Source organism: Ailuropoda melanoleuca, chromosome 13 (assembly GCF_002007445.2).
Source record: "Ailuropoda melanoleuca isolate Jingjing chromosome 13, ASM200744v2, whole genome shotgun sequence".
Lineage (NCBI taxonomy): Eukaryota > Metazoa > Chordata > Mammalia > Carnivora > Ursidae > Ailuropoda > Ailuropoda melanoleuca.
This window is the reverse complement of record NC_048230.1, coordinates 66,423,228-66,450,263: the sequence shown is the minus strand read 5'-3', so window position 1 is coordinate 66,450,263 and position 27,036 is coordinate 66,423,228. Positions and strand designations below refer to the sequence as shown.

At 40.1% G+C, this 27,036-nt stretch overlaps 1 protein-coding gene across 1 annotated transcript in view; it reads left to right on the top strand.

Annotated features, from left to right (window-relative positions):
- The window catches only part of CTNNBL1 (catenin beta like 1), a 167,468-nt gene that overhangs the window by 66,558 nt on the left and 73,874 nt on the right, over positions 1–27,036 (top strand). The window contains exons 6-10 of the mRNA XM_011219614.3: positions 5,439–5,532; positions 8,528–8,619; positions 16,952–17,024; positions 17,260–17,318; positions 18,757–18,905. Coding sequence (XP_011217916.1) covers positions 5,439–5,532; positions 8,528–8,619; positions 16,952–17,024; positions 17,260–17,318; positions 18,757–18,905 — 467 coding nt within the window. The remainder of the gene's footprint in view (positions 1–5,438; positions 5,533–8,527; positions 8,620–16,951; positions 17,025–17,259; positions 17,319–18,756; positions 18,906–27,036) is intronic.

Below are 27,036 nucleotides of genomic sequence, written 5' to 3'. Positions count from 1 at the left end.
TATTTTATTTTATTTTATTTTTTACCCTTGTGCTGCATTCAGGAAGAAGTTTGATAAGTATTCTCATATTACAAGGGTTGAGTTGCCTTTGTAGTTTTAATATGGGGCCAATATCAGAGGCCTGGAATTGCATGAGCAGAGGCTAGAGGGCATGGAGCAGAATTTATTGTGGTGTGCAGTTTGCAGTTATTGCCTTGGTCTTTTTCCCAACTGGAAGTCTTAAGCAATAGACTAGCACATTTGTGGGGAGAGAGTGCTGTCCTGGCATTCTTGGGGATCTTTGGGGCTTAAAATTTGGTTCATATCCACTGCTATTGCTTATGCAAAAGGTGAATATTTGTGTTTTGTAACAAATTGATTTGGTAGCCTGGAAAATAGTCTTTTCTAAGAGTAGTAAATGCAAGAGTATATTGCTTTAATGGCATTTCTCTGACATTCCTCTCTAAAGAAGTCTCAGGACTTCTTGAGAGTTGTGATTAGATGACAGCCATTTCCTACTTTCTAATCCCCAAATTTGCCATGTGCTTGGCAGCCCCATGCCTTTGCTCACATCTGCCTTCACCTTGGCAAGCCTTGCTTCTCCTGGGCTACCTGGAATACTCCCACTCATCCTTTAAAGCCTAACTTAAAGCTTATCTCTTCTGAGTGTTTTTTTGTTTGTTTTGTTTTTTTTTAGGCTACCCCCCCCCCGCAAGCAGAATTTGTGTTCTTTTAGCGCTTTGTATATCCTGGCACTTGTCACATTGTCTTATAGACATCTCTTTATAAGTTTGTCTTTCCTGAGATGTGATTTCCATCAAGAGAGTGGCCAGAGTAGGAGCTCTGTCATTTACCAACTGTGTGTCCTTGGGGAAGTTACCTAATCTTCATGTACTCAGTTTCTTCTTCTGTAGAATGGGAATAACAGTAGTGCCTATTGAATGCATAACACTGGAGTGAGGAATAAATGAGGTATTTAATAAATCTTTAGGACAGTGTCCAACACAGAGTAAACACCCAATAAATGTTGGCCATTATCTTCATAAAGGCATTGCCTGGAACATATTAAGTACTTAGTAAATGTCAAGTTAAAATGATACGTATCATCTGCTGTACAGCAAGAGGTTGAGTTCAACAAACATTTTTTTTTTCATTTTGACAGATGTTCAGAAAACATTTTGAACGAATACTCAAAAAAATTTTTTGAAGGGAATGGACCTAAATAAGGCGTGGGAGGATAGACGTTTAGCTTTAAAAAAAAATGATGAAATGAGAAATGATGATAATGCAAGGCAGAATATTAAGGACAGTTGTGAGAGATGTAAGCTTCTGGGGAAGTAGGGAGGAGGGAGCCATCCCTTGTGATGGGGAAGAATCAGGAAGGACTGCAGAGCTGCAGGTACTTTCTGTGGCCTCAAACAGAAGCTTTAACGGGAGGATGTGTGGAGGTGTCCCAGCGGAGGAGGTGGAAATGTGGCTGGGCCGTGATATTGGCCATAGTGGCTAGGAGCCACCATTTGGTATAAAGAGTTTCACAAAAGTGACTTTGAAATGGAGACTCAGGAGACTGCCCTCCATACCCGTTCTCGCACTGAACTAACCCTGCTTAAACATTCCGCTTTGAAGTCCTGTGGTAGTTTGGCTTGGGCAGCTTGGCAGTGCATTCATGCTGCTCAGGCGAGGCTGAGGTTGGCAGGTTTTCAGTTGCTTTAAAGGTATTTCTTATGTAAATTTCTGGATCCTATCACTTTTATCCCTTCTCCTTTCTATTAATGTCTTCACCTTCATTTGTTCCCAAGCAAAATTCATTCGTTCGTTCATTCCCTGAATGTTTATTGAGTGTTTTGTATGTTCTAGACTCAGGAATGGGGTATATAACAATGAGCAAGACGGACAGAGTCTGCTTTTGTGGAGCTCAAATTCTGGTGTGGGGGGAAGTGGTAAACCAACCGGAAAGCAGATAGTGATTCTCTGTTACATAAAGAATTAAAAAAGAATGATGTGAGGTACGGTGACTGGGAAGTCACGTTAGATTAGATAGTCAGGGAAGGCCTGAGTTCGGCATGACAAGAAGAAACCAGCCATTCAGAATGACCAAGGGTAAGATGGGACAAGTGCAAAGGCAGGAATGAGCTTGACAGATTTGAGGAACAGAAAAACTGTTGGAGCACAGGTGGGGGGGAGGGGAGAGAGCACGGTCAGGGCCAGATTGCTTAGGGTTTTGTAGGCCGTGGTAGGAAGTTGGAGTGGAATTGCTGGTGTGAAGGGGAATAACTGGAGTATCTTGGGCAAGGGAGTGTAACATAGTCTGACCTAACATTTTAGGAAGACCATTTTTGGCAGCTGTGTGGATAATGAATTGGAGGAGCAAGAGGAGAAGCTAAAATATTACTAGAAAGGTGGTAATAGGCGTAAGTTTTGCATTCTGACAATATTACCATTTGTATCCTCAAAACTTACTGCTTGATCAAGATTCAGTGGATGTGGGAGGTTTTTTCTTAATTTTTTAAATATGAAATTTCCAGAACTCATAGCAGGTAGAAAATTTTACTCCACACTCTTAAGAAAGGTTATTGGCAGATTGTACAAGTTAGAAAAAGAATCCGTCAAACGTTCTCATCTGTCTTTTTAAAAAATTTCCTCCTTTTCTCTTGTATCCATCTTCCCCGGTCAAGTGGAAAATGGTATCTGAACATGCCCTTGAACTTCATCTTAGTAGGACCTGCCAGAATATTGTTTAGGATATCTGTTAACAAGAAGTATCCGGTGACTTACCAGAAAACATCAGGCTTAAGACAGTCATGATATCCGAGGCCAGGGTTGCTCTGGCTGACACTTTGGTCCCTGACCAGGGTTTGTTTTTGGTTTCAGATTTAGTCACAGGCCAAACAATTGGCATGAAGGTGGTGGACCTGAGGAGCTAGAGGGAGTAAGACAGAATGCTAATTTGTGCTTCTTACTAGGTGATATCCAGAGCTATGCATAATATAAATATTTTTCCAAGGGTTTTCTGAGTGAAATGTATTTTGACTGCTTTGACCCTCCTACAATCAGATAAAATTGCATTTAACCGAGCTAAACATAAAGTTTCATAGTTTGCAACCTTGAAAAGGCTCTCTGTTAGAAGTTAGATTTCTGTAGCAAGAAAAAAGATTATCCTCCAGCCGGATGCCCATTCAGTTCTGGGATTTGAATGTGTTGCATACTGCCACTGTCCCCCCCGCCATTTTCCAGACAGCAGAGATGGGAGACCCAACTAAGAATCAAGGAAAGGGGGAAAAATAATGCAGATAAAGCAGCAATAAGCAATTGAAACGGGTGAAGCAGTTTGCAGAACCGACAAGCAGTGTGATACCCAGTGGATTTGCAGTGTCTGCTGCTTTAGGATTCAGGGAGATTATAAGTCAATCAGGGTGATTTAGGGAAAAACAAACTGTGACATGGTTCATATTTTCCCCCCAGATGTTTTTCTGTTTCCTCTCGCATACTCAAATTGTCCAATTAATTAGGGAAAATATTGCAGTGGATTTCTTTGGTGAAGCTTTTGCTGGCTACAAGATTTGAGAGTGAGATTGTGTATCTCCTTGGGATAAGAGGGGAAAACAGCTCATTCTCATATTTACAGGCACCCTCAATCCTGGCATCAGTATCCCCTCAAATCTGCAGGTAGTGTCTTGCATTGTTCTTCACACCACAAAGGGCAGAGCCTAGAAAATTCTACCTCATTTATGATTCAGGTTTGCAAATCAGTCGATAATTTCGGCTTTTCCCCCTTGCCAGATGCTTCCTTTAAGTGCCGAGAAAGAGTAAAGAGGTCTTATTTCAAGACCTATCTCTTGCCATTGTTCCGTCCTCTGGTTCAGTTTGAATTGTGTCGTAGGGTGTCTTATATACCTGTGCTCAGGCAATGTCAGTCAAACGAGATGTTTCCTTCTCTCTCCTTTCCTTTCCCCTCCCCAAAGTGACAGGGTATGGTTGGAAAAAAATAGACGCTTAGAGTCAGTCACTTCTGCCACAACCTTTGTGACTTTGGCCAGGCTAGTTAACCTCTCTGGGCCTTTGTTTGCTCACTTATAAAAGCTATGAGGATTACGTGAGAGTAAACGGAACAGTTTATATAAAAGACCTGATTGCAGTACATAAAGTAAGTGTCTTTTGTCAGTTTATTTGAATTTAGCAAAATAACTGAGTGTCTGTCGTGTACCATAGCATTGCATTAACTACCCTTGGAAGAATCTGCCAGGATGAACAAGGGTTTGGTGACTGCCTTCAAAGGCCTGGAGTTTTTCTTGGTCTGTGGGAGATACAAATAGTGAACAATCAGATGTCAGAAGGGGTCGAGAGCTAGATTCAAACTCTCTACTTAATTTTTGATCTAGACCCAGGGTAAGGCATGCCACATAATTTTATTTAATCTTGATGACTTATTCCCATTTCCTAAATGAGGCAGTCAGAGAGGATATACCACAGACACACAGCAGGTTTTATCTTCCTGTACAGGTTACTGATTGGCTACTGATGAGAAAGTTATTACCAGGTGGATAATCTCTTCTTGATTATACGGTGTTTGCGTAGTTACCTTCCTGGGTTTGCATCAGGGTTACCCAAAGGGCAGTCTCCCTGAGAGTACAGATTGTGCACGGAAGGAAGCGTGAAGTAGTATAAGCATTAATTTACCAAAGAAGGAAGCTTGGTTTTTGCTTTTGCTGCCACTGCCCAGTAGCCATTTGGTCTTGGCTAAGCTGTTCATCTCTGAATATCTTCTCTATGACATAGGAAACTGAAAGTTTCCTATTAGGTTGTATGAATCACATTAGAGAAATTTAATTGCTGTTGTATGCTTTAAATGTAATACAAATGTCAGGCATTTTATTATGTTAATACTTTTCTCAAGAAGAAATTAGAAATTCATCAGAAGTAATAGTTTCATAAAAGCTTAGTGTAGAACATTAGGAACGTTTTGAGTTTAACCCTGAATTTCGAGGTCAGCGTAAAGTATGGCAAGTAAACTTGCCAACTAAACATCTCTTGGTGCTGTGGTCTAGAAACACGCTTTTGACTTGAACAAACGATTGACCTGATTTAAGATGGTGCTTTTGCAAAGTGGTAGTTTCAGTAGCACTGGGAAGTAGAAAGAGCACTGAACTTGATTTCAGAAGGCCTAGGTTCACGTCCTAGCGCTGGTACTCACTAACTTTGCAACCTTGAATTTTACTTTGTATCCTTAAGCTTAGATTTACTCATCTTAAGTTAGGGATAACGAAGTCTGCCCTTTCTTTGCCTTGGGGTCACTTCAAGACTCAAAGATGTAATGGGTCGGGAGAGCACACTGTAAAGCATGGGTGGTCGATTAGTTCTTTTGTTCATGCAGGTGAGAAGAAAGCATGGGAATGTGGGAGTATTTTGGAACTGTTTTGTGACATGTGTCCCTCTCTCCTTTTGCTTCCCTGTTGCTGAAGGTGGATGGGCAGGTGGTGGCCCTGCTTGTGCAGAATCTGGAGCGCCTGGATGAGTCTGTGAAAGAAGAGGCGGATGGTGTCCACAACACTCTAGGTGAGGGGCAGGGTGACCAGTGATCTGAGACCTTCGTGTTTGTTTTGGGGCTTGGTGCTCATTTCTTTCTTCCTTCATAATAGAATCAACAGCAGCGGTGTTTTCTTTCCTTCTACTCCCAGACTGCCTTTCCAGAAATGAAGACCCTTGTGTACATTTCATATAACTGCAGCTTTGGTTTGGCTTGCAAGTAATAAAAGTAGAAATCCACTAAGTAGGGTAGTTTCCTGGACAAAAGCTGGCTCCTTTTAGCAAGCCATTGCTTCTAAATGTTAGGGTCATGTCTGTGCAGGGTGAATTTTTTTTTTTAAGCTTTAGAAAGTGTATATTTTACAATTTTTAATCCCCCTGTATTGGTTTTTCTTCCTGCTTTCCTTCAGTGGGACTACAAACTTTGGAACAGAGGAGTACCTTTATAAGACAGTTTATTTGAAAAAGGGTTAAGTGTTTCTTTGTCTTCTTATGTGTACTTTGCCCTGTAAACTGAGTTGAAATATTGCTGTTAACTTGGACGCACCTTCATCATATGTTAATTTAAATGGTGTCTGCAGTATTTCCCTTCCTCCTTGACTCTCCCAGGTCTTTCTCCCTGCAAAGTTGCCGAACCATTAGCCTATTTAAAATTGTGCTTTGGGTAGTCCTGTTTATCTCTGGTCATTGTCTTGTAAAAAAACCAAAGGTGACATATCTTAAGCAGAGCTTGAGAAATGAACGAGGCCCTGCTGAAGCAGAAATTTTGATGAGATTAGATTCAGCTCTTTTTGTCTACCACAGATTTTTCTTGTAGTTTTATACTCTCTTCTGTGAGCATTATCCTAAAGAAGGGGGAAGACACAGCACCAAGGGAGTAAGAGAAGAGAGAACATAACAGTCTGTAACTTGGGAGTTGGCTTTAGTCTAGAGCTAGAATTTGGCATTACCATCTGTTAGCCTAATGCTGGATTTTGCTGAATAGAAAGCTCATCAGAAGTCTTAACTGACTGTTAATAAAAAGGGCCTGGTTTAATGAAAAAAGTACGAGGCTGGCCGGCTGTAGAGATCTGTCTAGTTTCAGCACAGTCACCTACTGACAGCTCAGGAGGCTCATCCTCTCTCAGTTAAAATTGAGCACCTGCTGGGGCGCCTGGGTGGCAGAGCAGTTAAGCGTCTGCCTTCGGCTCAGGGCGTGATCCCGGCGTTATGGGATCGAGCCCCACGTCAGGCTCCTCTGCTATGAGCCTGCTTCTTCCTCTCCCACTCCCCCTGCTTGTGTTCCTTCTCTCGCTGGCTGTCTCTATCTCTGTCTTATAAATAAAATAAAAAAAAAATCTTAAAAAAAAAAATTGAGCACCTGCTGTTTGTGAGGCACTGTGCTGGGCGGCTTGTGTTCCTTCTCTCGCTGGCTGTCTCTATCTCTGTCTTATAAATAAAATAAAAAAAAAATCTTAAAAAAAAAAAATTGAGCACCTGCTGTTTGTGAGGCACTGTGCTGGGCGCTGCGGTAAAGATGAGTTGGGCATGGTCTCAACTCCCTAAAAAGCAGACTGATGGGAAAGTCTTGAATGGAAAGGAAAGATAATACAGGGTGACAAATGGTATCATAGTCACTGGAGAGCAGTGTGGAAGTGAGGAAGGGTCTCCAGAAGTAGCTGAATGGGGCTGAATATGAAGACAGGTGCGTTTTGACAGAGAAATGTGAGAAGGACCCTTGGGTAAGAGAGAGTCACAGTTGCAAAGCCGTGAGTGGGCGTGGGCTTGGGGAAAGAGTAGAGATGTACTGTGGCAGTGGCAGGTAGCAGTAGTGGGAGATGGGACCTGAGGCGTGAGTTTGCCCAGATGGCGGAAGACCTTGTAAACGGAGGCAAGATGATTGGATTTGACTCTAGTGAGCAACAGGAAGCCATCTAAAGTGTAAGCAGAGGAATAAGATAAGGGCATCGGAGGTTAAAATGAATAAGTTGATTTTCCCAGAAAATGTGAGAAAGTAACTTAGGGTATTGTGGTGATCCTCATCTCTCAGGGGTCTCATTGCTACTCCGCTAACATACTTTGTATTCCACTCCCTGAGGGGGCTGCCCACTGAGTCTTTAACTTGCCACTGGCTGACAGGGGCAGAGGAGTGAGGATGAATGTAAGAGGCGTGGTGATCTCTTTATCCCTTTCTCCTTCAAAACTCGGATCTGATGTGTTCTGGGCATTGGGCTTAGAGAACGTGAAACTAACTGTAGTCCTTTATAATAGTAACGTATCCTGGTATATAGAGAGGAAGGGGCCCTGAAGGAAATGAAAGCATTGGATGCGTTAGAATGGAACTATAGGCTATTTTTTAAAAATGTCCCCTTTTTTAGTGTCATGGTCATGTAATCACTTTTTTTCCTTTGGCCTCCTAAGTTTTAATTTTTCCATTAAGCAGCAATTTGGGTGTTGTAGGAGATAGCAGGACCAATTATATTTGCTTCTGAGTACCGGACAGTTACCTTGCCAGCATGGCCTTTCCCCTCTGTGCACATTATTTTGTTCAATTCAGAAGGTCATGCTTGTTTCCCTTGTACTATCCAGAGAAAGAGAACTGAAAGTGAATGAATCAGGAAGGGAACAGTCTCTGAATTCACCATCCCCTGATTTATTCCTAGGCTTCCTGCCTACTCCCCTATCTCTTCAGTTACAGTCTCTGGGTCTCCAGTGCAATGAGGACTAAGAAGGCCTTCTTGGGCAGATATCCACCTTTCTCTGTGTTCTGCTCTGGTGTTATTCCCTATTAGCACAGAACATCTATCACATTCCTTTTGTGAATTTCATCATTTTCAGTTACGAGTTTTACTTGCAACATTTCTTAAATTAAAAACAAACTATTGCATCTCCCTGGTTAATCTCATAATGACAACACAGCATCTGGCTAGGAGGAGTACAGGAAGTGGGAAGAGGAATATGGTGTCTGTCATGGGAAGGAAAGCAGGCTTGTTGCAGATAGAAACAGAATTGCCCTCCCACATGACTGGTTTCTGTCTCCCTTTAGCTATTGTGGAAAACATGGCAGAGTTCCGGCCTGAGATGTGTACAGAGGCTGCCCAGCAGGGTCTTCTGCAGTGGCTGTTGAAGAGGCTGAAGGTCAGTTTGGCGTTGTGGGACTGCAGCTCACACCGCTCTTTGCTCTGGGCCTGGCTGAAGCTGGCTCACCGGCACAGATGTTTGTGCCTTTTGCTGTGGGATCTAGTTGGGAATCTTTACTGAAGATCTCTTGCGTCTTTCTTTGCTTCACCTCTGTTTGTTTTAGAAGAAGAGGCTTTAAAAGTAGCCTTGAATACCTCCGAAATATTAAAAACATTTTGTAAATACAAATAAATTCATATGGTACAGAACATATAAAAGCTCCCCTCAGCAGATTCCTTCTAGTTACGGTTGCCAGAGGCAGCCGCTGTTAACAATATTTACCTATCCTTCCAGAAGTTTTCTGTGTATCTAGGAGTGTGTGTGTTTTACAAACAGAATTGTACAATATTTTATTTTGCACGTTGTTTTTTTCACTGAACTAATAGCTGCCTAGTATTCTGTTTTATGTATATACCAAAATTAATTTAACCATTCCCCCCTTTTATAACATTTATTCACTACTGTATAACACTTTTCCACCGTCTAAATAGTGCCGCAGTGAATATTCTCATCTGCACATACATGGTTTTTTTCTTGCACACTTATTTTAGTTTTTCTGTAGGATAAATTCCTAGAAATAGAATTGATAGAGATTGAAGGATATACACTTTAATATTTTTGGTGGGTATTGCAAAGTTGTTCTGCACAAAGGCTGCCCCACTGATTTGAGAGTATCTGTTTCCCCTAGCAACATTGGGTACTATCAAACTTAAAATTGTTAATCTGCTAAATGAAAACTGGTATTTTATTTTATTTTGGAATTTTAAAATCAGGGAAAGAATATTGGCTTCTACTTGTTTGTTAGCTATTTGAATTCATCTCTTTTAACTTGCTATTTATATCTTTTGTTCATATTTATATTTCTGTTAGATTGTTTATTTCTTTTCTTCTTAGTATAGCCCTTTTGACTATCTTTTTAACAATTAGTGCTGTCCCATACAGTAAATGAGGAACGAGAGGCAAGAGCTTCTCTTAAAAGAGTAGTTTCAACCAAGGGTAAGATGGGAGGCAGTTTGGGACTGTTTGTATGCTACCGAGATGGTTCGCAAGCAGAGATTCCCAGCTTTTCTGTGAGACGGAGGCCTTTGTTCATAGCTAGAATGATTCTCTAAGTATTCATGGCCTTGCTGTGCTTCAGAGCGTCACAGAGATCCAGAAGGTTTGAGGTACATCAGGTCAGATTTACCCCCCACTGTCTTGGCAGGGCTCAGGAAGAATGTTCTGCCTAAGATAGCATATGCCCCACGATTACCCTTCTTTCTGATAACCTAAATCTTCCCCTATCCTACTTATTTAACCATTTGTTCCCATGAAATCTATAACACAGACTTACATAGCATAACTTGAACTTATTCATATTCAGCTAGTCCAGATACTACTATCAGTGGGTATGGGCACATTTGCCTGGCAGGGTATAAACTCAATGCATAGTTGAATAAATTGCAACTCCCTTCGTACACACACACACACACACACTCCTATAACCCTACCTTTTAGGGAAAAAAAATATCAGGTCTGGTTAATTCATGCATTGTCATCTTTACAACTTTCTTTTGACCTCTCATGAGTCTTGATGCCCTTTGGTTTTAGAGCTAGACTTGTTTCCCAATGTAATTTTCAGTTTCTTCTTTCCTCAACATTCAACACAGTTTTACTCTCCAAAGCCTTAAAACATTTTAGGAGTGAAGAGTGGAAGGGAGGAAAGTAGGACACAGAGTTGAGAGAATGGGAGAGATGGCAGGGACCTGAGCTGTTGGCAGGGTGGCCATAGGTAAGAGCTCCAACCTTAAAATATACAAAACAATCCAATAGCTTTTGTCTCTGAAGTCAAGACCAATTTCTTTCAGTTCCTTGAGACTTGATACTACTTCAGGGATCCTTCATTAAACCAGAATGTCAGGCCTCCTCTGCACTTGGAAAGGTGTTGAAACTTGACAGTCTTTTTTCGAATTGGTAACAGGACGGGAAAGTGAGACCTGTGGGGGTTTGGCTTGGATGACATTACCCTAATGAGAGTAATAAAGAGTCCCACTTGATAGCCTAGCAAGCTAGTGACTCTCGCCTTTTAGGCACAGTGTTTATGTAATCCTCAGGGCATAAATAGCCATGTTGCTGTCTCTAAAACAGCTTTTCAAGGTTTCAGGGTATCTAAACATTAAAATGCTATTTGGTTATTTTACTAGTAAGCAAGTGCCCTTAGAAAAATCCTGTGCTACCCAGATCATTAATGAGAATCCTGCTTAAGGGTGAGGCCAGCAAGAAGGCACGTTTTTAGAAACAATGCCTTGCTCTGTTTGTCTCATAATCTGGGAATGTGCTTGTTATAATTTTTACCATCATAAACATATTGAATCTGAGTGCTGGACCTAGATCCTGACTTTTACCAGTGGAACTCTAAAAAATACAGATTTCCGTGGGGCACCTGAGTGGCTCAGTCGGTTAAGCGTCTGCCTTCAGCTCAGGTCATGATCCCCAAGTCCCAGGATCAAGCCCCGAGTCAGGCTCCCCGCTCAGTGGGGAGTCTCCTTCTCCCACTGACCCTCCCCCGTCTCATGCACACACACACACACTCTCTCTCAAATAAATAAAATCTAAAACAAAACCAGATTTCCAGACCCATTGTCTCAGTCTCTGTCTTTGATATATTTTACAGAAGTTCCACCTATTGATTCTGATGGACAGCCCTCACTAATATCCTCTGCTCTGGAGATGTGAGCGTGCTACTAGCCGTTTTTATTCTGCACTACTCCTGCACTAGATTTAACACTCCGTTTTCAGTGTGCCATTCCCTGTTCAAGAACCCCCCTCTACACGATGCTGATGACCTCTCCATGAGATCCCACCTTCTCTGCCTACTTTCAGAGTCCCCTTATACCTGGCCTGGTCTGACTTTTTCAATTCTCCCTTTTTAAACATTGGCCTTATTACCTTTCAGACATCTTTTTTACCTACCACCTGCTCTGCAAAGGTCAGAATGATTTTGACCTCTGTATCTGTTGTTCATGCGCCTCCTTCCACCAGGAATGACTCCTGTCTTTCTTATATACTTCTCAGTTATACACAGCCTTCACTAACCAGTTTAAATCCCTACTCTTCCATGTAGCCACCATCATTTTTAGAACTGAAAGGAAATTTATAACTTCTATCACAGCTGTATCGAGACCTACAGAGATTAAGTGCGTTGCCCAAATTCATACAGCTAGTTAGAGAAAGAGCTGGTGTTAAATCCAAGACTCCAGACTTTCTTTGCGCACCCTTTCCATAGCAATACTTTGCCCCCAGCCCATACCACCCTCTTGCTTGTCTGAATATCAGCCATTTTACTTTTTCCATGCTGGTTCTCTTGTGGGAGACAGCAGATCTGGGTTTTGACATGTACCTATAACTGTGTGACATTTATCCTCATGAAGCATTTTTTCTTCATCACTGGCAGACCTTCTTGGAATATGTGCATATTGTCCTTCTTTAAGTATTCTTCAACTCTTTATTATTTTTTTTAAAGATTTTTATTTTATTATTTATTTGACAGAGAGAGACAGCCAGCGAGAAGAGGGAACACAAGCAGGGGGAGTGGGAGAGGAAGAAGCAGGCTCATAGCAGAGGAGCCTGATGTGGGGCTGGATCCCAGAACGCTGGAATCACGCCCTGAGCTGAAGGCAAACGCTTAAGGACTGCGCCACCCAGGCGCCCCCCTTCAATTCTTTAAAAGGAAGGACTGGTCTCCATTATTTCTGCATGTCCCAATTGTTCTCAAGGTGTGGTTCCCCTGGCAACATGTTAAAAATGCAAATTCTTGAACCTACCCCTTGACTGGCTGACTCCACCCATCTTAGGTGGGACTGGCAATCAGTTTTAAGAAGCCCTCTAGGTCACTTGGAGGCCGGGTAACATCTGAGAACAACCATCCTAGAACGCTTAATGTTTACGTTGTTTGTTAAGCCTTGCTGTTTAACTGATCGTCCCATATTTATTCAGGAATTCTTTGAGTAATTCTTCAGTGAGTGGCGCCTTGATGAGTCCTCTTTTTGTGCCGTTAGCCTAGTAGTATATAGAGATACTCACGGATTTCTTCATCCACTAAATGAAATGTGACTAATTCGTGCTAATGAGGATGAAACCCATTGCAGAAGATTGCATTAAATGGGTTAGCAGGTGAGCAGCTAACAGGAGTGTGAGCGAGACCATCACAGTTCATTTTTATGGGGAATACAAGCTTATTAGGACATTGTTGTGTACTATTGAAAATAACACGAAAACCCGAAGTTTTATTTTTCCTTTTCTAAAGAAACAAAATTAAGATTCCCTTTGTTTCCCAATTAAATCAGTGTTTCAGAAACAGTTGCAGCATTCAGCATATGAGCTGATGAATTGAGAATTGGCTATATAAGACTCCATGTACAACGGTTGATGGGAAGTTCTTAGCCTCCCCTGACCAGGAGCTGGTATTTTACAGGGCACAATCTGCTTCAGCACTTGTACAGAGCTGTAGATGTGTGTGAACCTGCCCCATGTGTTCCAGGTACCAGAGGTGAGCTGCAGAAATAACCCGCAGCTTCTGGCTGCGGGTGGGAGCATAATTGTTTTGTACTTTCCAAAAAAGCAGCGGTTCCCAAAAAGGTGAAGTTTAATTTTATTCAAGGCTAGTACATGCTGCGTACAAACCTATGCTTGACTCTATAATTACTCTGACAGCTGAAAGATTTAGGATCACCAGGCTCCTGGATAGAAGAGAGCCCCCAGAAGCTTCAAGTCCCATTGGATCACTTTGCAAACTCCAAGAGACCATACCTACTAAATGAATTCTCCTTTCTCTGGATTTTGACTGAATATCCTTGTAATTTGGCAGTTTGATATTTTGTAAGCTAGGAGGCCATCATCTCTGGCTGAGATTTAAATAGAAATAAAACTTCCTTGGTGACTTTTTGTCTTTGGCTAGACGTGAAAGATTAGACTCCTTCCTTCCCACCTGGCCCACAGTTTCCTTTATTTCTTTTCCACAAGATTAAAATATTTGGTTGTCATTATCATCACCTTTAAGTTTTCCCTATCTGATAGGAGTGTTGTGTTGGCTGTTGACTATGTGGGAAGCGTTATCCTGGATACCTCACATGTATTATTTCTGATCCTTACAACCTTCAAGTGGGCGCTGCTATCCTCAGTTTACTGATGTGGGAAGAATTCCACAGAGGGGGACTGATTGCCCCAACCCCGCTGGAAGTATGTGGCAGAGCCTATGACAGTTGGGCCTGGGTATCTCCAAAACCTCCCCCTCTTGCCAAGGTATTTTCCAGCTGGTACCCCTTTCAGGCTCTGAAGCATTTTAGGGCTCACTGTTGGGGAGTTTTGGGGTCTAATCATTTTGACTTTCTGATTAGATTCCTCCTCCTTGCCAGTTTTTCAGAGGACCTATATTTTAACAGAAAAAGTGATGAAATTATGATTTTGATTTTTAAAAATTTACTTTGGGCAAATTGGAAACTCCTTGAAGTGTCACAGCAAAAGCTGGAGATTTCCTGGGGGAATCAGGAATTCTTAGTAGAGGGGAGCTAGCTGTTGGGTGCCTGTGATGTGTATACTGGTTAATTTAATCCAACTACCCCGTGAGGAAATTATTAATTATTTTTACTCAACATAAGAGAAATTGGGCGAGAGAGGCAGAGTAATTTGGCCAGCATTATGTAGCTGGAAACCATTAGAGCTGAGATTCTCACCTGGATATTTGTGATTCCAGTCATGAGAAAAAGTTCTAGTACCTAATATGTGTTAGGTACTTCCATATTACCTTATTTAATTCTCATAGTAACTCTCCTGATGTTATGCTATTATTTATTTTGTTATTTTTATTAAGTTGTTATTTTATTATTTGCTTTTTACAGATAAGGCAACTTAAGACTAAGAAATGTTCCTTGGGTCATAGATGCCCACTCTCAGTTCATGGTGCCCTGGATGTCATAGGAATTTCATTTTTTTACAGTGCCCCTGTGCCAGAAAGGACCTAACAATCATGTTTATTAAGTAGTTAGGTCCAAGCAATTTAATATGTATTTATGTCCTAACAATTTAGTAGCCATTTGGAAAAGTAATACACATGAATTAAAAGAAAAAATATTTTTATTTTATACTTAAAGACCACAGTTACTTATTAATAGATGTGTGTGCCTTTTGAGTGCTGCACAACTTCTAAAACCTTGGAATCCAGTTGAACACTACCACCCTCATTCCTGTTCCGCACTGATTTTCACACAGTTCTTTTATTACAGCAACCACCAAAACCCAGCTTCACAAAGACAGGATGTCATCAAAAGAGTATACCTGGAGCTAGTAGTTAATGCAGTGTTCAACAGATGTCAAATGTCACTGTGCTTTCTTTGGAAATTTCGAAGTATCCTGCGGTGCCCCTATGAATGGAATTTGACACCCCAGGTACCTCGACACACAGTTTGGGAACTGCAGACTGTGTCATGTAGGTAGTACATGCTCATGGGTCAAACCTAGGTGCATCAATCCTAGGTTCATATTCTTTTTTTTTTTTTAACATGACTGTATTACTTATTAAAATTAATTTTAATTTAGTGTAATATTTTTAAATGCCATAACAATGGACAAGGTTCACGTCTAATTCACCTGTGAGCTTTCATGTTTAGTTCTTTGCCTTGCGTATAGCAGATGCCCAATAACTACTCGTTGAAAAAAAAGAGAAAATCTCCCCCTTATCTTGGAAATAGGATTTATAAAATCAAATAAAGGACAAGAGGCATTGGAACCACAGAAAGGCTATGATGTCTTTTGGCTTCTTTTAGTTAAGTGTATCTTGTTTCAAACAAGGACCCTGGTCCTTGAAAAGCTGCATGTAAGTGAAGTGGTGTGGCTTAAATCATTTAAAAGACCAATACTTGTAATTTAAATTAAGTTATTTTATTAGCAAATCCTTGATTCTGATAGAGATGCTTACCCCTTGGCGCTTATCACTGTGTTTTGATTTTTATAAAACGCTTTCCTTAAAGTGAAACACACTACAGATTGCATTTAAACACTGGCTGTTAAACTGAATTTCTTGAAACAAGGCCTCAAGCTTGCCCAGGGAGCATACCTTGCAGTCAGTACACGTAAGACTTTGCATTAACAGATCTTTTAACCTAAGGTGGTCAGCTTCCTGAAACCCTGTGGGGTGCACTTAGGCTTGACAAGAAAGACGTGCATAGAAGACTGGAAAGTTGCTGGGTGTTGCTTCATTAGGGGCCACTCTTCCTTCTTAAGTACAGAATCAATGTCCAAACAGAACTGTGAAAAGCAGTAAGGTGATGGAGGTATTAGCTCTAAGATGAACACTTCCCTGTCCTTTCCAGGTACAGAAATGATTTGTCATTTCAAAAACCGGGATGGGGAGCAAGGCTGCTGCTGATTAACAGTTGTCGTCTATGTGCCTGCATTTTAAGGATCAGGGGACGGTAAATAAAAACACATCGATGAGGTCTGTTCCTCTCTGTGCACCTTTATCCAAAGGGGCCTTATTAATGGTGAGATATTCGAGTCTCGCTACCGAAGCAACAAATGTGGACAGCAATAAAAGATAGTCTCTGCAGTAGATATGTCCCCTCTGAAACACCAAGTAGCAGAGCGTGCAGCAGGGGAAGAATTGTGGGTAGTAATTTGGGTGTTAAAATATTAATACATTTCTGCATTTTTAATATGGTTTCCTTTTTAAATAGTAGGCAGATTATGGCACACGAGCAGATAGGTTTATGATTCCAAATTAAATTTTAAGCATTAAAAAAATCCAAAAGGAACTACTTTGTTATAAATACATTCAACTAATCTAAACAAGAACTTTCTTTCTTTTCACCTTCTCTGATCATCTGTTAGCTAATTTACAGCCTAATTTTATGATTGTAATATGTGAACAAACTTCATAATGGATTTTAGTCTTAAAATTTCAAAACTTTCAGTCATTCCTCTAGTTCACCTTTGATTATCTACTCTGTGCTAGACAATAGCCCCTGGACTCAAAATGGGGAATCTGGGAAGGCTTCACTGAGGAGGTGACTTTCATACCTGGGCATTAGCAATGTGAGAGCCATTGTGTACATCTGCCATTTATGGTTTTACTCTGTAGTATTTGAATCTCATCTCTTCAGAGCAGAAGCAGAATTTTTTTTGCCCTTAACCTATCTTTTTGTTTTCTAACTTCTACTTCTCTCTAACTCAGATCCTAGTTCTTGTGAAAAATTTGTCCTGGGGAAGGAAGCAAGGCCCCTTAACGTTTTTTCTCATTTCTCCTATTTCCCCACAGGCAAAGATGCCTTTCGATGCCAACAAACTATATTGTAGTGAAGTGCTGGCCATATTGCTCCAGGACAATGATGGTGAGGCTCCCTCTCAGTATTGATATTCTGTTAGGATAGGAGCCAAGCTTGTTTCAGATCATGACAGCAAGCTCTCTTGCCTTTGGCATCCCCTTGCGCTCGCTCTCGCTCTCTGTGCAGCTTTTGTACTCTGTCAAGCTATATTGATTTTGTTTGCTGATGTATCAGTGTTAGACGGCTGTAAAATCTGACAGTTAGCTTCATTTTTTTCTTCCTCTATTTTTTCCCCTTTTAGAAAACAGGGAATTGCTTGGGGAGCTGGATGGAATCGATGTGCTTCTTCAGCAGTTATCCGTGAGTAATTCTTATGCTTCCTGTCTGCCATGAAGATACATGGCCTGCTTTAAATGGGAGGTGGAGCTGGAAATTGTGGGAAGAAATAGGCCATGTGATGCAAGCCATATGGAGTATGTTGGCAGGTTTGAGGTTACAGCAGAGCTACATAGTTTGCCTCCTTTTCTTAGTCATTTGTTCTTTATGACCAGATATCACTGTATATCTGCTATGGATTTTCTCCGTCTTCTGATATTTGTCAATTCAGAAGAGGTGTGCTTCCTGCTTAACTATATATTCTTGGGCCAAGAATACCAAATTTTTTCCACTTGACCCACTCCCAAGATTATTCACTTCCTTTCTTTCAGTCTGCCAGTAAAATGGATTCTCTTCATTTAGAATCCAGATAAGCTCAAGGAGTACAAGTTCCAGTGCAGTGGGATAGAGGTCACAGAAGAGGATAGGGAAGGGTGTGGTTCTAGAGGCTGGAATATGAAATTAGAAAATGCCATTTTCTCATTGTAAGAAATATAAGTCTAGTTGAAATGTTCTGCTGGCATTCTGAAAATACTGTTAAGATTTCTTCTAACAAATCTCATCTGTGCTATTTCAAAACCAGGACTGAAAATAGATCATTTGGATAAAATCTTGAGTGTTGGGAGTGTCTGAGATGTCAGTTTGCACACAGCTGCCATCTTGGTGCCAGCAGCCTGAGTGGCTTGGCCTCCACCCCAAAAAATAGAGCTTTGAAATGTGAATCTGTTTCCAGTTTTCTGGGAAGGTGCTTAGTCCTGTTCCTGCAAGATTATTGATCATTTTGTAGTGGAGTCTATGGGTAGGCATACACTGTTAAAAGGCTTTCCTCTTAACATGCCGTGTATCTCTGGCAGAGACAAAATGTCTGCTTTCAGCTGTTCCCATGACTTAGAGCCACAACTGCTATGTGAGGCAGTTCAGTAGCCCCGATGGTTAGGAAACTCTTCCTTAGGTTGTGGCCCTTCCGGATTGTGGTTTCTTTTAGAAGGGGTGAAATGGGTCGTGGTTCGGCTGGGCAAGTAGAGGGTTTGGAGGTAGCTGGCAAAGTTGTTTTCTGACCTGGAGATGGTGATTTCAGCTTTATATGCCTTTTATGGAATTTTCTATATCTGTGTTATATTTCACAGTAAAAGGGTTTTGTTTTGGTTTTTTAAATCTGCCTCCTTGGAACTATCAGTCACTCATGGACCCATTGGTCACTTGAGTGTTTTGGTTTTTTGTTTGAACTGATAGCTGTCTAATACCCGTGACTCAGAAAGTCCAGTTTCTCTAACGTGGAAGCCGCAGAGAATTTCGTTTGGTGAGCTTCTGCTTCCTCAGTTGTTGGGGTTATCAGGGCAGGCAGACTGGAAATTGTTGAATGCTGGCTGATGAAAAGATACTCTCTCATGGCTCTGTGTTTTCTGGTGTCTTTGCTTGATAGGTGTTTAAAAGACACAATCCCAGCACCGCGGAGGAGCAGGAGATGATGGAGAATTTGTTTGATTCACTCTGTTCCTGCCTAATGCTCAGTTCCAATCGTGAACGCTTCCTGAAGGGTGAGGGTCTGCAGCTGATGAATCTCATGCTCAGGTATGTCTCTTCTCTCCTAGTGCTCTGGGTTTTTTTGTCCAGCTCCTCACTGTTAGCCCAGATTCCAGAACATGTATCTATGGTCTTTTCGTCCATTGAGTTTCTTAGATATGAAAATCAATAAGGCCTTTAGGGGTGTGTGTGCACACGCGCGCGTGTGTGTGTGGTCTTCTCTCAAGTTAGAGTGGGTGAACAGAACGCACATTTTGGTCTGTTTGTGCCATGTTGTGTCAGTTGGTGATATGACCGCTCCATTGAAGGGAAACATCTCTTTGCTCCTTCTCTTACTGTGTTCTCTTACTAGACATGAAATCTAGTCATGATCTTCTAAACATACCCTGTGTTAATTTCTAAACTTTATATCACACGTAGACCTATCTGTGCCATATGTTTGTCTGGATTTTTGTTGTTGACAGCAGAATATCATTTTTTATTTATAGATATTTTTCATTTTATATTATTTTCTGTGAATTGCACATATGCTATGTGGCTAGCATAGGAGACATGAAAATGTTCAAGACAGTTCTAGAACTTTTCTTTATAGTACTATCCTTGCAGATCTTATTATTTATGCTCTAATTCCTTAAGGTATTTAAAATGGATATCGTGTTTAATATATTTCACAGAATCCTAATGCTGGGAGTAAATGGGAGGTACCTTGTGAATAGCTCTTGAGAAATCTGTCTAGAAAGGGGAATAGAGAAATGGGGGAAGGGGGTGTAGTGACCAGAGTGTGGTGTGGGGTCAAGGGACCATTTTTTAAGCTGAGAGCCACTAGAGCGTGTTCGTGTGGCTGAAAGACACTAATCATTATTCTTCATGAAATCGAGCTAGAGTCTGCACTCTTGAAATTTCTGTTCATGTATATGCGAAACTCTGTTAAACTAGTTCTTTGAAAAAATTTTTTATAAATTCAATAAATATACCTATTAAATATAATCTAAAATATAGACATGCAGAACTGCTGTTAAAAGGCTGATGAGGGACTATGTTAAGTGCTGCACTTACAAAGAAATGAATAAGACAGGATTCTTGCCTAAGAAGCTAAAAAAACAGCTCTTGTCATGTAAACACAACCCAACCTTCGGTGTAGATTTCTTTCATTCTTTTTTTCTGTAATTATTCCCTTGTTTTTACCAGCTTTTTAGTCCTGTCACACATGTAATTTTCTATATTGTTTCTTTTTAAATTTAACATGGCATTTCCCATTTGGTTACATAATCTGTGAGTTTTCAATAACTGCATAATGGACTCTGAGGAAATATAGCTTACTTAGTATTCTGTTGGTGATATTGAGACTATTTCCATTGTTTTGATATTGTAGCAAATTCTACAATGACCATGTTTTTGTTTAAAACTATTTTTGTATTTAAGATTATCAAGGTATATGTTTCTAAAATATCTTCTCTTCAGGCCTGTGTAGGGCTGCAGTCATAGTAGACCTCTTCATTTGGCCAGTGCATACCAGACCTTGAATTGATTGAAAACCTTCCTTTGTGGAATTGCTTTAAAAAAATCTATTTTAAAGTGCAGAGAGGGGCATTGGAATTATTCAGAGGCCTTTAGTGTTCAGCTGATTTTTGCTAGCTTTACTCTCTTGAGTCTTTTGTTTGTTTATCTCCTTTACCCTTCTAATTGCCTGTCCTTTTGTTGAAATGACCCACCTTCTCTCGAGTAAATAGCATATAAAGAAGATGCATTTGGCTTCCTGGGCCTTCTAACCTTAAAACTGTACTCTACAGGAGACTTTTCTCTAAGCTTCTTAAAGGTCTGAACTGCCAGTGTCTTTGGATGGTTGAACGCAAATACAAAGTGATGTATTCCTGTAGCATATGGCTTGGTAATGTGCAGCAGTGGGGAGCTGAATAAATAACCAGAAATATGGATTTTTCAAACAGGAATGCTGAGATTCTGGGAGCCTATAAAAAGGTGCTCCAAAAGCCTTAGAAACTGTACCTCTGTAGGGTCTCCTAACTTTTCATTTTTGAATGCTGCAGTTACTGTTAGATTAATTCTTTTGCATTAGCTAGCTATTTTAGCAGATTCAGCATTCCCTTTTTTCTCTTTCCCATGCTTCTTTGTTCTGTGTTATTTTTCTTCTTCGGACTCCCAAATGGAAAGTTTAATTGGGAGGGAATTTTTTTTTCCTACTAGATTCACCCTGATCTTCTAGCAAGAGCTGCCAAGTTGCACTCTGTCTAGAGAGACGCCCGTTCGGTACTTGGAGGCTGTAGCACTAGAAGTTCAGGAGAGTTCCTGGGGTTCCGTTGCTCCTGAGTACTACTCTTTACTGTGATTTAGGCTTTGAGCAGTCATGAGATGCCCTCCTGGAAAGGCGACAGTGTGGTCCAGCATGGAAGAGTGGGCTTTGGGAGTTGAGGTAAATGTGGGTTTGGAACATAGCTCTTTCACTTACTAGTGGATGTTTGGTGAGTTACTCTAACCTTTCTGACCTCTGACCGTCTGTTTTTCATCTGAAAAATGGGAGTAACAATGCCAGATTTGCAGGGATTTTGTGGAAATTAAGCTATACGTAATGTGTCTGGGACAATTCTGCAACTATTAAAACACTGATAAAGTACCATGTTAACTTACTATGTTAAGTGCTAAGCTTAATACAGAGATGAACAGGACAGGATTCTTGCCTTTGAGAAACTCAGTCGCTAGTGAGGGAGGCCAATGTTAAGTAACTGCAATATAATTTAATGTGTTAAATGAACTGTTCCTCTTAAGGATTTGCATGTCTGTGATTTTTTTTTTTTTTACATTTCTGATTACTGATAAGCAAAGGTCATTAGCAAGATAGGCATTTACACACACATATTATCACACATACACATATACTACCCCATTTAATATTTATCAACTTTATTGAAGCATAATTTATTAATAATAAAACATGCCCATTTTAAGTGTACAGTTTTAATTTTGACAGATGTATCCATCTTTGTTTTCAACACAATGAAGATATAAAATGGTAATGTCCGATAGAAATGTAAGGCAAGCAAGGTGTATAGTTTTATATTTTGCAATAGCATGGTAAAAAGGTTAAAAGAAACAAAATTAACTTTAGTAATACATTTTATCTAACAGAGTATAATAAAAATCATCTCAACAGGTAGTCAATAAAAAAATATTATTGAGCCATTTTACTTTTTTTACTACGAAGTCTTTGAAATCCAATGCATAAATTTATCTCAATTCAGTGCTAAATTTTTATAAAGTACTTGCTTTGTATCTAGATTTCATAAGATTTACAGTTGAAAAGCAGATTCCCATACCTAAGTTTCTCCAAACATACTTAAATGTTTCCTAATAACTGAATCAAGTATCAGTTTTTAAATTTAAATTTATTTAGTCTGTGTTTTGTTTAGCCTGTTTCAACAGATTGTTTTTGAGATTCATTCACTTTGCATGTATCAGTAATTTGGTTCTTGTTCACTTTTAGCAGTATTCCATTATATTTCTGCATTCCAGTGTATCCGTTTTTTAATTTATTCACCTATTGATAAACAGGTTGTTTCCAGTGCCTTTTATTATTAATAAAGCTACTTAAAAGTCTTTAGATAAACATTTGTTTTCATTTCTCTAGGGTAAAAACCTAGGAGTGGAATGACTAGGTCATATTGGAAATGTAGGTTCACTATTGGAAACTACCAAGCTGTTTTCCAAAGTGGTTGTATCATTTTCTATTCCCCACCTTCCCCCCACCCCAGCTAGGTATGAGAATTCCAGCATATCCTCCTCAACACTTGATGATTAGGCTAAATTTCTTTAAGAATCTTCCCCCTCTGTCACTTCCTCAGCCCTGTCCTTACACCCACCCACCCACTCCCAAATGTTGAGGGTTAGGTTCTGGCATCCTGCACTTTCCACTGTGGGAGCATTTACCATCCTGTGTGGCTGGCATGTTTGTCTCTGACTTACTATAAGACTTCTGAGAACAGAAACTAGGTCTTCTTCCTCTTTTATCTCCAGTACTTAGCAATAGATACACATTAGGTTCCCAGTAAATATTTTCTAAATGAATGAGAAAAGGATTTGAGAAACGTTTTTGCTGTTTTAAATCATTGGGTTATAGAATTTCTAGCAAATCCCATTCATAGACTCAAAGAATAAGGAGTGATTTATTAAAAACCATACATTTGAGAGCTCAGTCTTCTGTCTAGATGTATTTAGTCCTAGTTTTCCCTGTCAGATTTAAAAAAAAAAAAAAACATTTATTTATTTATTTTAGGGAGAGAGAGCGAGCGCATGTGCAGGGGGAGGGGTATGGGGAGAGGGAGGGAGAGAGAATCCTCAAGCCGACTCCAGGCTCAGCACAGAGCTGGATGCAGGGCTCAATCCCAGGACCCTGAGATCATAACCTGAGCCAAAATCAGGAGTCAGTTGCTCAACCGACTGAGCCACCCAGGCACCCTTTCCTGTCAGATCAGGTTATGAACCTGATCTTCAAGGCTCTGGGGAAGGCAGGCATCAGCTGCTGTACTGGGCTTCCTGCCCTGTTTGGCCTGTGCTGGTGCTGTGCTGCAGAGCAGAAGCCAACACAAGTTTCCACACTTCAGTTTATCCCCCTTTGGGACACTTAACCTCTCAACACTCTTCCTCCATCATCCTCCAAAATATTTCAGGCTTATGGTTTAGGCATTCGTTTCTTATAACCTTTCTACTTAACATCCAGAGAATTCCTTCATACAGCATTTGTTTATAGGGACTGTAAAGAGAGCTGCTACCTCTTTGCCTTTACCGGACAGGCCTTTCTCCTCTGCTTTACCCTCCCACCCAGGTGTTAGTTTAGTTGTCAGGTGACTTTTTTTTTCACTCCTGTGTTAAGAGTGTTTGGATTTTACAGTGCTCGACAGAATCAATAAGAAAAAAAAAAGCTTTCCATTTTTTGTTTTTCCTCTGTCAAAGGACAGATGAAGACATTTTGGAAAAGCAGAAAAGATTGTTGAGGTGATATTTAAAAATGGAACTCATGCTATGGAAAAAGCAGCAGATAGCCATCCTGGCATCTAGGAACCCCCCCCCAAAGGAATTTCTTATTTAGTCATAGTGTTTTGATAAGGAAAGAGAAAAGATGGGATGAGGGAAGAAGGCGCAGAACCTCTTGGACAGTATACACTGTGTATATATGGTATATACTCCCCTCATAGAGAAAATACTGCTCCGTGTGGGTCCTCATGCTTTTGCTTTGAGTGTCAAGAGTTATGGTACAAAGAGGATGTTTGCATGGTCTTTGGCTAGCAGCCGAAGTGTTAAGATACGACTATGAACCAAGTGGTATTTTTGTAGTCAAGGGTAGTGGAGAGAAAATTTAGGAAAGTCACAATTTTTTGTGAAGTTTAACAGAACGATCAGATTCAGAGTCCAGTTCCCCGAAATAAAACTAACTTATACTTACGGGGGGATGGCCATCATAGAATTTAGCCAGACATGAGGGTAGAGCTATACAAATGCTCTCATTGCCCCCTGGATGGAGACTGATTTGCCATTTCTACACTCTTGGTTACAAATGTCTCTCTGTTAAGATGGTTGCTGCAAATAGAAGATTTCAATATATCAGGTTTAATTATAGACTGTACTCCAAATCATTTGCTTCCTGCCACCACAAAGCACTTTTTTTTTTTTAACAGTATGTCCTTGTTTCAAATGGTTCAGTGTTCTTTAAGAAGCAACAAAGCCAGTGGGAGACAGAAGAATTACATTGTCAGTTTCCTTGAAAATGTTGACATGAAGCTTATTACTTCTGTTGTAAAGCCCTGTTCCAGTTAGAAAGAGAAGAGACCACTGAGATCCCAAGGGATGTGTACAAATGCAGCTTGGGGTTGTGTAGCAGAAACACAGTGAACCCATCTTGGTTATTAACTGTTTAAACCAAAAAAAAAAAAAAAAAGAGAGAGAGAGAGAGAGAAGGGTACATAGACACATCCCTTTAGGAACCACCAATTTTTTTCTCCCTGAGGTTTCTCAGTAAGATTTTCCTTAATCTAAAGAAAAGTGTCTCTGACAAAGAAAACAAAAAATGGCGATGGTATACCATCTGCAAAGTAAGCTTTTGCAGGCCCAGTTCTGGACTGTGGGCTTGAACCAAAGTGTAAATGTAGGCAGCCAGCCTGGGGAACTCTCTTAAACCTTGAAATTTTATTTCCTTGGTTTTTACCTTGTTCTGTATTGGTTTTGTTCCTAATGAACATGGGAAGGTCCAAACCCTATTGCGTTTTTTATTTTTGTGGTCCTTTTTAGGTTTTTGTTGTTGTTTTTTAAGAGCTAGAGCCTTTTCTTCTGACTTTCAGTCTCTGGGATTTAACTGCAAAAGCAAAATAGTAACGCAAACATTTTAGAAATCAGCTGAGCTTCCTGGTGGGGTTATATACAGTTTGTGCTCCAAGCTGCACACACACATCTTGCTTGTTGTTTGTCCAACAAGCAAGCGTTCCCTTTCCCCATTCACTGAATATTATCATTCTTTCTTAGATGGATAATAGTAGTTTGCACCTGTTCTCTGGGAACCAGAAAAACGCTTCAAAGCACAAAGTAATCCTTCCAACAGCCCTCCAGGCTGGCGTTACCTCTTCATAAATGGAAAGTGCTGTGGCTGAGAAGGCAGATTAAACTGAAGCAAGATTACTTGGCAGGAAATGGTGGAGGGCCTGTCGGAGCCCTTCCATCAGACTTCATAGCTATTCATCATTTCAGGCTGCTAAATTGTACATATTTAAAGTACACAAGTTGATGCGTTTTGCGGTGTGTGTCGACCTATCTTACCATCACCGCAAACATGACAACAAACATATTTATTGTACCCAAATATTTCCTTGGGCTGCATGGTAATCCATAACTCCTCTCCCTCCACCTCAAGTCTTGATTTGTTTTCTGTCCATTATAGGTTAGTTTGCATTTTCTAGAACTTTATGTAAATGGAGTCATTACACTATGTACTCTTTTTTTTGGTCTGGCATATTTAACTGTAGGAAATGGGAGATTTTTTTTTGAGATTTATTCCATGTGTGTTAATAGTTCTTTTTCTTTGCTGGGTAGCATTCCATTTTATGAATATATCACAGTTTGTTTATTCACTTGTTGATGGACATTTGGGTTTTAGTTTTTTGCTCTAATAAACAAAGTTATGAATATTCAGGTACATATCTTTAGATGGACATATTTTTCATTTCTCTTGGATAAATGCTTATGAATTGAATGTCTGGGTCATAGGATAGGTATATGGTTAACTTTTTAAGACACTATTAATCTGTTTTTACAAATTTGTTATACCATACCATTTTTATATTCCCACCAGCAGTGTATGAGACTTCCATTTGCTCCATATCCTCACTAATTCTTGGTGTGGTCAGTGTTTTTTGTTTTAGTCATTCTAATGGGTATGTATAGGTATCTTGTGCTTTTAATGTTCATTTCCCTTGTGGCTAATGATAATAGGCTTTTTCCATGGGCTTATTTGCCACTCATATAGCTTCTTTGGTGGTGTCCAATCTCTTGCCCATTTTGGCAGGAGGAGGGGGAGTTATTTGTCTTATTGTTGAATTATAACAGTTTTTAATATATCATAGATACAATCTTTTGTCAGATATACGATTTACATATAGTTTCTCCAACCTCATAACTTGCCTTTTCATTTTCTTAGTCTTTTGAAAAGTTTTAAACTTTGATGAGGTATAATTTTTAAGTTTATTCCAATGTTTGTTTGTTTTCCCATTTGAGTAAACTTAGGTAGTCAGTGTCTCTCAAGGAATTCCTTTTATCTTAGTGGTCGAACTTATGAGCATAAAGTTGTTCATGAGTATTTCCTTATTCTTTAATATCTGCAGAATGTGTAGTGATGTGCTCTCCCTTATTCCCAGTGTTGGCCGTTGATGTGTTCTTTTTTTCCTAATCAGGCTGGCTATCAATTTTGTTGATCTTGTCAGAGAATCAGGTTTTTCTTACTGATTTCTCTCTAATGTTTTTTGTTTTCTATGTCAGTGATTTCTGCTCTGATCATTATTTTTCTTCTGATTACTTGGCGGTTTAATTGGCTATTTTCTCATTTCTCAGGGTGGGTATTGAAGATCATTTATTTGAGATCTTATTTTTTTAAAAGGTTTATTTATTTATTTTAGAGAGAGATAGC